This window comes from Miscanthus floridulus, chromosome 7 (assembly GCF_019320115.1).
Source record: "Miscanthus floridulus cultivar M001 chromosome 7, ASM1932011v1, whole genome shotgun sequence".
Taxonomy (NCBI): domain Eukaryota; kingdom Viridiplantae; phylum Streptophyta; class Magnoliopsida; order Poales; family Poaceae; genus Miscanthus; species Miscanthus floridulus.
In genome coordinates this window covers 15,977,837-15,988,810 of record NC_089586.1, presented here as the reverse complement: position 1 = coordinate 15,988,810, position 10,974 = coordinate 15,977,837, and the positions used below count along the sequence as shown (strand labels likewise).

Below are 10,974 nucleotides of genomic sequence, written 5' to 3'. Positions count from 1 at the left end.
TTTGAGCACCTCCAGCTCCATGTTATATTATTTAGTTCATCAATTCGATTGAAATAATCAAAGGACAAAGGATTGCGAGTTTGGCAGTAAAGTTTTACAGGGTACGTACAACCAAACACCAGCATTTGCATCTTAGCTGTTATGTGTTTATTGTGTACCTGAAGCAAGGGAGAAAAGAAATATGCTACTACTTTACAAAAATGTCCATTCAGTCCATCATCCTAGCACTTCTACCGTAATCTTCCTCCGATGAGATGTGTGACGATTAATGTTATTATCTTGTTTAAGAGCTATCAAACCTACATTGGAACCAAAGAATCTTCAAATAGTGCTCTTCAAATGAGCAAGTGTGTTTTGCATCTCAAGAATTTATGGGCTACCCAAAGGCCCATTTTGCACGTCTCCAGGTGAAGTGGAATGATATTTGTATTTCTTGCAACATCAACCTAGGATCTGTTTCCGGTATGCTTTTCCCGATTCATCATCAATGTTTATCTGGAAAAGAATATACAAGAAAGTTAATTCAAGATTGAGTGCCTGAAACATTTAGAAGAGATCCGCATATTTGAGGGTGGTTAGGCAGTGTGACAAATGTGTGATTTCCCAACACCAGCATCATAACTATTCAAGACTTCTATAGATGAATCGAAGGGTAATCAGGCAGGCGAGAGCATTGATTCTCAAATAATTATCCCAACCCATTTTTTGGTAACTTCAACAACTATGTCCATCCTTACACAGCTGTCTATGCAGTAGCAATCCAGCAGCTTGTACTAGGGCCCGCGTTTAGATGACGAAATTTTTTTGTTTTGGCTACTGTAGCACATTTGTTTGTATTTGGCAATTAGTGTCTAATTATGGACTAATTAGGTTCAAAAGTTTCGTCTCGCGATTTCTCACCCAACTGTGCAATTAGTTTTTTTTTTCGCCTACATTTAGTACTCCATGCATGTGCCGCAAAATTCAAATGTGACACTTTGGGGTGAAAATTTTTGGGAACTAAACAGCCCTAGATAACAGAGGAAGTAGTACCTCATCATGAACCGTTGATTCAGATTGCATCAACACTGTATCCCAAACAACATTAAATGACATGTCTACATCACAATAATTGCACCGACCATGACATGGTCCAGCTGAAATAGCTGCGAGTGAAAATAGCAGCATACACCTTTGACATGTTCCTTGAATGTTCACACTTATTGGACATCATTACTGCTGATACTTCAGACTACAATTTACACCCATCATCTTTGTTTCAAGGGGGTAAAAAGAAGAAAGGGAAAGGGAGGGATATTTAGTTTCCTGAATTGTGGTCACTGGAGGCACCAGAGCTCTATTGATAATAAACAGTGGTGAAGTAGAGTGAATTAGAGGGGGTGCTCTTGCCTTATGGATGCATATACATGTGCCACAGTGGGTCAGTGGGTGCATATATGGTGAAAAATTAGACAAAATCATTGTTTTAACATTTTTTTAGGGGTGCAATGCATTTGCACACCCTAATCCCAATGTGGCTCCAACCTGCTGATAAAGACAACTCCTTGTTCAAACATTTGATTGTTGTTGCCGTAGTATTTAAGGCATTACTGTCCTTACCAGATAAATAATTGAAGTAATGGTTCTTTTTTTTTGCAAAAAACAGTATTCATTGTAAGCGTTATACATGGCCATCATATGTAGGTTTGCATATTGAATTACAGGCATACTTTCCATGACATATTGACATACATAAAAACAAAGTGCAGAGTATGTCTGAATCTGGGCATCAGAAGCATCAGCAAGCACTGCCCAAGGAACTGGATCAACTGGTTTCCGGAATATGAAGATGAAAGGTGATGAAACCCAACTGTGTTGACTACATGCACCCCCACCACCCACACCCCCCCCCCCCCCCCCCCACACCCACCCCCCCCCCACCCACCCCACCCCACCCACACAACCCCCCCCCAACCCCCCCCCCCCCCACCCCCCCCCCCCCCCCCCCCCCCCCCCCCTTCTGCAGCTGAAAAGTTTTCCCTCGATATTCTATATATATTTCTACACCTGATTCTTGAAACCAGGCCCATCTTATTTCCTACCTGCAACATGCCTATGCATATTGGAGGAAATCAAGATTATTTAAATGATATTTTTGTTGAGATATTTCTAGCCCTGTGCTTCTCCTGTAAAATCTACTTCAGCTTGTTAGAACGGCTCCTTATGGCATTCAAAACTGACGGATTCAGGATGAGCAACTCAGTCAACATACATACATAACCACTGAAGGAAATTTGGAGAACCTGGGCTCCACCTCAATGAATTTTTTTGTGGTGTTAGCCTCACTTAATCATTGTTGGACTACTGACTGTTTGGCCAATCAAGGCCTTAATCACCCTATGTGCTGCTCACTGTGTGATCGAGAAGAAAATGTGCAACACTTCATGCGTGTTCACAAGAAGTGTCTGGGTCTCAGTGCTATCCTTGGTCGGATTGCAGCAGCTAACTCCAGGTTCAGATGATCTTGTTTTCACCTTGTAGTGGCGTCAAGCCTTGCAACAAGTCCCTAAACAGCAGCGCAAGGGCTTTTAATTCATTGGCCGTGTTGGAGGAATGGTAGATATGGAAACAGAGGATTGGTTGCATCTTTGAGGGTGTGTCACCTAATTTTAGCATTGTCATGCAAGGCACTGGAGATGAGGATAAAATGTGGTGTGCTGGGTGGGTGGGTGGGAGGAGGGGGCACTGGCCTTAGTAGCATATGGCCATGAGTGTTTTGTTTGGTTGATGGTTGTAATCTAGTTTTGTTCGGTGAGCCCTTATGTATACCTCACCCAAATGGACAAGGGACTGTACAAGTCTTCTTAGACTCATTTTCTCCTCCTTAATAATAGGAAAAAAAATGCATTCCTAGTACAACCAAACAAGTGTTGTGTCTGTCAAGTTACGTCAATCCAGATGTCACATGCATGGTCCAATAGATAATGCTCTGCAAATAAGTTATTGGATCCAAGGAAAACCACAGGTGACCTGGGTGCCATTGGTAACACATGGAATCCACAGAACACCACCCCTAAGCTTTGTGTCCAGTCCATGGAATAACCACAGTGGAGCTTTTGCTTCATAGTTCATATACACTACTAACCTCTTCCCTTATCTGTTTTTCTTTTTTTTCTCAACCAAAAAATGTTTGTCCATTGACTGTTTTACCCCTGGCTCGAACATAATACCCACCTGACTGAACTCATCACACACTGATGCAGATGTGACTGGATGCCTGGGAGCCCTTTATGTATGCTTATGACCATGTTTACCTGGACATGTACGGTTGCATGAATGTGGCTAGGTTCCATTAAGGCCCTGTTCGGTTCTTCAGGAATACGCCAGGAATTAATCCAGCTGACCAATGCTTATACAAATTTGCAAAACAATCCCGGCAGGATTTATTCCAGGCAATGATTCCCTACTAACCGAACGAGCCCTAATAGTGTGTGATCTGTCATGTATTTCTTAATTAAAATGATATGTGGCATGTATTAATAGTTGATTGCTATGATTGCAAAAAGGGCACGTTCCATTTTATTGTCTCCATCCACAGATATGAAAAAAAAGTCAAACTATGTTTCACTCCATCCTGGTGCTCCAAAGCATGTTGCTAATAGGTTGGACTCAACTGGATTAGACTTATTTCGAGCCAGGGCAAAATAATCCAGTCATATCGGCTTTTGAGCTGAAAAAATTTGAAGTAGAGAAGATAAGAGGATAATGGCATAGTATGGGCCAGTTATAGCTTTTGAGTGGCATTACATGGATGCCAGCCTTAGGAGTGGGTATTCTGTGGACTCCATGGGTTCTGGGTGGTATGGTATGAATTGGCCCCAGTGAACATTGCAGACCTATCACAATGAGCACCAAGGTTCGCTAGAGCCACAGGAAGAAAACATGGGAGAGAAGGCTGAACCTATTTGTTTTTATTGTTTACATCAAAATTCCTGGATGTGCAAAGGAAAGGACTCGAGATGTACTTCAGATTTTAGGAACCATGAAGATATTTACGAATCATGGTGGGTGACAATTTAGGCAACACAATCAAACAAACTGTAGAAGTTAACTGATTGTGCAGGCTGAAGAAAAAACTTGAATGAGAGACATTTCCCACTTCAAATTGATTACTGTTGTTTGAGAACTTTAGTACACTTCCACCTACATGCTAAAAAGAGATACTCTTCTATAGAAGTAAATAACAAGAGACCAGGTAAGTAAACATTTTAAAGAAATAAGAGCAAAATTGCATACCTGGTGTTATATGCAGCTATGTTCAATATAGTCCTAATATCTTCAACTCTGTAACATGGTTAGGATCAAGGTCTGGCACTTGGTCAGCTCCTTCAAGATCCTCTACAATATACTCCTGACAGCATCGGAATATCAAATGTCAAGCAGAATATTTAATACAGGTTTTATGGGCTAAATGAGAAGACAATAAGATATAAGGAGAAAAGAAAAATCAATCCAACTTGCTGAATTTTCCTCTTGCTTTCACAGACCTTGGTTAACTCTTGCTTTGCAAGAACATGGTAATGCCGCTCAGTTATCCTCTGTCCACATATTATAGCAATGAAGAACCCATACAGCAAACCAACCAAAACAATAGCCAGTACTGCAATTTGAACAACTTTTCAAACATTAATCTTTTTCCTTGACAAGCATTTCATGTGAAGTACAGGTAAAATTTCAAATTCATGTAACATATAGCATATCAGTGCTTCTACAATCAAATTTGTTCAGTTATACTCCTAGTAGATGACAACAAAGGATAGACATATAGCATTGCATTCTCAACCAGTCTGCCAGAGCTATAGCTATGTGCCTTGCATACTTTTCAAATGATTTAACCTATCCATCACTGGTTTATCTATAGCACATAAAATTGCTGTGTTAAATATGTCCACCTGCAATTATGAACTACCAAAAAAGATCCATAGAGTTCTAACTAGGTTGGTATGCAATTGTGAAAAGCACTGTTCGTTGGCTGAAAAAGTGCGACTTATAAGCCAAACAAGCCCAAACGAACAGGGTGATAGTGTCCATGATTACACTAGTAATACTGTGTAACCATAACACATTAACATGAAACAGAACGAATGATCCTTTATCTTTAAGGTTCAAAGATGCTATATCATGAACTACACCAAGATAGTTCATGTCCCCGGTCCCCACTTCTCACAATGGGTAAGAGACATAAGGCAACATTAATTACAAATCATATCCAATAGTAGCTACATGAAACATATGGCATTGAAAATTGAATCTAAATCAGCATTAGGCAGTTCCAGTAAAACAGAATACAGAAGTACGCTTCAAAGTAAAGCAGCTGTTCAGGAAATTTCCCAAACTAAAGTTGAGACCAAAATACAATATGCACACAATAGATCTGTAGATGTCACTATGAAAAATCATTAAATTAACTTACTCGCCATGGCATAGAAAGCATATGGGTGCTCTTCATAACCAAACATTTCTCGCAGTTCATCTCCATAAAATCTGTAAACCACCATACCCATGAAAGCAACTACCTAAAAGACAATAAGAAAAAACAAGATTATAAGAGCAAAAAAAGATGTATATAAGTGCGCAGTTCACTATGATCGTCCAGGCCTCTTTCTTGATCATGTAAAATACTGTGTGTTGGTCTCCCATGATGTAATCATAAAGAATACCATGTTCTTGCTCAAAGTAACCCACAAGGATGAAAGGGAAAGGAGATGAACTGAGTGTAGATAACCACACTGCAAATAGTTTGGACCAGCACGATGCTCATTTTTTAAATAATGCAGAAAACAGAAAAAATGGTATGTATTTCTAGCTGCAGCTAAATCAATGAAATCTGGAAAAGAGAGAGAAAAGATGATTCAGCTCAAAATAATATTAATACAGAATCACTGAATATAAAAGGTGTGAGTATCTTACCAGTTGCACAATAAAGAAGATCAATGTGTGATCCCTAACAACCAAAAGTTGGAACTTCAATCTTAACCACCATCGATCTGGAGGAACATTTGCACGAAGAAAGAATGCAGCTCGACATTCAGTGCAATGTGAAAATGCAAAACCTTCCTGGGTGATGTGTTACAAACATACTAGGTTAGAGCCAACTAGACTAATAATGATGATTAGAAAGTGTCTTTAAGTCTGTGCCGTGTAGAGAATAGATGCTCTAGAATCCAGACCTTTGTTGATCTCCAGTTATCCAGACAGGACCTATGGACGTACTTCTGTGTTCCCTTGCAACGGCACGGCGCAATCAAGTCATCACCTACTCCAAGCGGGTATGCAACAAAACAAACACAAACTAAATATTAAAAAATAACAAGGCATTTCAATTTCCTTAACAACTGTCTGTCTAAGAAAAGTTCTAATAGTCATGGAGTAAACCTTCATTATCAAGGCAAATCCGGCACTGAGGAACGTCTTGAATAACAAGGTGAGTTTCTTCATTGGCATCAATATTTTGATTGTCATCATCAACACTAACTGGCTTGATTTCAGATGAAGCTAGATGCTCTGTTGATCTCTCTATCAGGTTTAGTTGTAAACTTGTTGGCTGTGAATCCGACACTTCTGCGTGATCACAGTGGGGCACAGACTGCATTGTTTCTTCTGTCTGAGTGCCATGAGAAGCCAACTGCATGATAAACAACACCCAAATCATAGCCAGACATCACCAAGCAAGCATTTTGCCAGGCATTTGATGAAACCAGGTCCTGCAAGATAATAAATGGCAGGTAAGTCGCGCATCAATAAGTAGGATGTGCTGAAAGGTTAAAACAGATAAACTACAGGTTAAATAAATCAACACCATGTAAAAATCAAGCCAATTAGAAGAAAATGCAGGGAATTTATCATGATGGTTTTAAGTATGGCTAACTGAAACCTAAAGTAGTAAAGTTTGGTCAGTAATCAGGGGCTCAGGGCTATCAGTCTCAGTCTCTCAGATGTGGAGATGATAAGTTGTATAGCCAATAAGCTAGTATATGTCAATCACTTAATCGGAGCAAGGATTAGCCCTCATACTTTGTTTAGCTAGTTTTTTCAACATTTATTGGGTAAAACATTTCAGATTTGATGTCTGATTGTTCCATCTGCTTTACTTCGAAGTTCTGTGTTACTTGGTTTCAGATTTGATGTCCGATTGTTCCATCTTCTTTACTTCGAACAGTTTTGTGTTACTTGGTTTCATGTTTGATGCCTGATTGCTCCATCTGCTTTACTGGAGTTGACGGGTAAAGCAGCTATATGGTCCCATTCCAATATCCCATGTTGGGAGCCTATTTTACTGTTGTTTATAGTTTTGGTTTGACAAGAATTAACCAATTCTGCTGGATTCAGCGTACTAGATTTTGTCAGCCACAACTAGAAAAGGCTGCAAAGTTAGCTACACGGGGACCAGTGACCAAGGCGAGTGTCACCTCAACCCAGCCAGCATCAATGGATGGAACCAGGAAAGGAAGGAATCAAATTCCAACAGTATATCTGCTCGAACCAAGTATCTCTAGCATATCACCACCATATCTAAAACCCCCACAAAACCCCCACGGCTCCAGATACCCATATCCCAGTTTATTGTCCCGATTCCCCCGCTACCTATGACGCAGTGCCAATCCCGAGCCTTCGGCTGCTGGGTCACGCGCATGGGTCGGTCGAAGCGCCCCTCCGGGTCCGGGATGACTACCGTACAGAGGAGCTGGACGCGAATCGGCGACCCTAAACGCCGCGGCCGCGCGAGAGGACGGAAGAGGCGTGAGCGTACGTACCTCGTGCGCCCACGCAGGATGGGTCTCCCTTCCACTCCAATGGGGATGGGTGGGGGGATCAAGCGGAGGCGCGGCGGAGATCTGAGCGCCGGGGCGAAGGTGACGAATGAGCGGAGGCGCGGGACAGACGGGAGAGGAGACGATTGGCCGGAGGTATGGACGGGTGCGGCCGGCGGGCGGCGACGGCGTCAGCTGTCTTGTTCTGGAAGGGAGGGATCGAGACCGGAGACTTGGAGACGAATGGGGACTGCTGGAAGATTGGGAATGGAAAGGGTTGGTTGGCTTGTCAGGTTGCTCGTCCTGTTCCCTTCTTCTCCTCCCTCCGCGCCCGCCCCGCCCCTCTCCATTGACCTTGTCGCCTTCGGTTTGGCTTTGGCAGGAGCAGCTGGGCAGCTGCAGCGTTGAAGTCGTTAACTGGTGCAGCTCAGGTAGGCTAGGCATAGGAAGGAACGCTGCGCACAGGGAGCAAATGAGCACCGTGTGTCGGGCTCAGAGCGCACCGATAGTAATTCCGGGCCGCTTCGGACGTCACCCACGCCGCTCTGGACGTCGTCCGCGCAGCGGGCTGCTTTGTATAGGCATGCCATGTGTAACACCTGTATTCTTGGAAACATCTAGCAATATACAAATAAAACACTTAAAATAAAACGTCTGAAACACTTAAAAACGTCTAAAAAATATTTGAAAATCATGGCAAACATATACAACATCTAGATGAAATACTTGTAAACATACGTATGAAACACTTGAAACGTATGCTTGCAACATGTATGTATATGTAACATCCAGACAAAACACTTGCAACATTCGTCTGGAACAGATAAACATTTAGAACATACATTTGAAACATACGTGTATAGGCATTACAACATGTACAACATCTCAATCTACTTTTGCAACGTCGATATACAATACTTGCGACATACAACAGAAACATCTAAAATACTTAAAACATATAATTACAATATGCGCTTTTAGCGTAGCATCTGCTTGCTGCTTGGACAGGCTCGTCGCGGGAGCCATGAGTCCAGGAGCGAGCTAGCGAACGCCTAGTGCGTCAGGCTCGCCATGCGCGACACGGGCCGCGCAGCGGAGGCCTATAAGGAGCGTTTCTAGGATAGAAATAGGATATTGACTTAATGACTAACCAGATCCAATCATAGAGAGTTGCTTTATTCATGAGTATGGCATAATGTATGCATTCTTGTGTAGATGGATGTTTTGTCTATACTTTATGCTAAATATAAAACATTTTTAGATCACTATAATTCTGTCTATGAATATATACATATCTAATCCGGATCCCGATCTAGAGTCATGCCAACCAGACATCTAACGTAAGCAGAGAAATAAAGTGACCTAGCCTTTGATAACCGGAGCTCGTGTCATCCTGTCTAGTCCCAACCATGGAATTAGTCATTTGTACATCATCATCAAGGGTATGGCTATTGTTGTGGTCTTTTTTAAAAAAAATCAGGTATAATTGTTGTCGCCGTGTATTTCTATTTCTATTTCTATTTAATAGGATCTGATAAATAGAAATGATGGATGGACGAGATGAGTAGATTGATAGAGGTGAAATGAAGGTTAGAGTTTAAAAGTAAGTGCATGGCTACATTGATGGTCTTGTCTTTTTTCTTTAGACCGACTCACCTCTTGAGATGCGGATTAAATCAAGATATATGAAGACAAAGGTGCATGGAAAAAAATAGTACAAATACTTTTAACATCATAGTACATTGCTCATTGCTACAACATTTACAATCATGTGATCAATGGTAGGACAGCTACCGACCATATTAAAAAAAATAGATTGGGCTATATAACTGAACAACAATGGCCCTAAAAGTGTTAAGCAACAGCAGCAACGACAACGAGCTAGACTAACAACTAAAAGCAACTAACCATGGGCCAGTTAGATTGAGACCTCAACACGCACCAAACATCACTCGCCAAAGCTCTATACTATTCCACTCAAACAACTTATCTCTACAACCACGATCATGCCACAAGCACCATCCACCATCAGTTGTTTACCACGCTGCACTCGCCATTGCTCTGATGACAAAGCCGTCGGCCCGTCAAGGCAAAAAGTCATCGTCACCACTCGTGTCGTTGTCACCGATGAAGTCCCACACCACCCTAGCCATTCTTGTGCAAGACTAGACACCGCAACGCTGCAAGCCATGTTGTTGCCACGCCATCAACTCTGCTTGCGCCGCCTAGCAACATTATCCCACACCGGACTAACCTCTACAATACAGCGTTAGCCACCATAGTCAGTTGCAAGCCATCAAGCTGATACGTGAGCAACAGCCTCTGACAACACCAGGTCGTCCTTGTCCCATAAGGTTCTGCCTCATACAACGTAGCTCATACCAACCAAGTAGCCTCATAAAAAAAAAAGCAAAAATGTCACACGGAGCCTCTAAGTGCCAATAGAAGACCTTGCCACGCATGCCACTCAGCAAAGCACTTCTGCTGGCCTTATTGCCAATTTCGTGGACATCCATGGCGCACGGTCCTACCATACCATCGCCCAGCAACGCCATATGGAAGCCATGTCCACCAAACACTACACGTACGCCCTCTACTTGGCCACATTCCGCCACCACTGACACTCACACCTCGACTCCACAACCTGGCCTCCACCTAGCTCGACACAAATCCGCAGAGACCATAGACATCACCAATGCGCACAAATGTCGCCATTTCCTATACATCAGGCTCTGCAACTGCAATTGCAATCATCTCTGTTCACAATATCACTTTGTGAAACAATTTCATGAATCTCCAACTGCTACTCAACACTGATTGGGCTTGTCTTTAACAGCATGACCTGAGAATTGAAGCCAGTGCACGCAACGAACGTACTAAACCAGCGCAAGGGGAGCAAGGATGAACCTCATCCATCACCTCTTCTTGGGACGAGCTCGCTGCAGGTTCCTGCTCTGTTCGTGTGTCTTCAACATGCCACCAACCATGCAGGTTCCTCTCGGAGGCGAATCCATCGTCCGTCGAAGCCGAAAGCAGTAGTAGCCCTGCAACGACACAGACATTCGGGCCGTTCGGCTGGTAGGTGGAATAGTGAATTTTAGATTATTTCAGATGGTTGAATAGTATTCTGTGAGAGAAAATAAGCTGAAACAAGCTGAAACAAGCGAAAAGTAGTACAGCCGAA

General features: G+C 42.4%; 1 protein-coding gene across 1 annotated transcript; it reads right to left on the bottom strand.

Annotated features, from left to right (window-relative positions):
- On the bottom strand, window positions 1-8,178 carry LOC136462674 (uncharacterized). The gene is made up of 8 exons (XM_066461740.1): window positions 7,794-8,178; window positions 6,415-6,743; window positions 6,210-6,295; window positions 5,950-6,096; window positions 5,453-5,555; window positions 4,527-4,639; window positions 4,276-4,390; window positions 1-495 (listed from the first exon to the last, which is right to left on the bottom strand). Exons 2-7 carry the CDS (start codon window positions 6,689-6,691, stop codon window positions 4,298-4,300), a joined length of 819 nt encoding a protein of 272 aa, XP_066317837.1. The 5' UTR covers window positions 6,692-6,743; window positions 7,794-8,178; the 3' UTR covers window positions 1-495; window positions 4,276-4,297.
- Window positions 8,179-10,974: the final 2,796 nt, after the last annotated feature.

Bases quoted from the DNA above. Each gene is read 5' to 3' on its own strand.
- LOC136462674 (XM_066461740.1), bottom strand. From the start codon at position 6,691: ATGATTTGGGTGTTGTTTATCATGCAGTTGGCTTCTCATGGCACTCAG. The intron at 6,097-6,209 runs GTCTGGATTCTA...CACATCACCCAG, and splicing joins ATAACTGGAGATCAACAAAG to GAAGGTTTTGCATTTTCACA. The intron at 5,556-5,949 runs GTAAGATACTCA...ATTGTCTTTTAG, and splicing joins TCTTCTTTATTGTGCAACTG to GTAGTTGCTTTCATGGGTAT.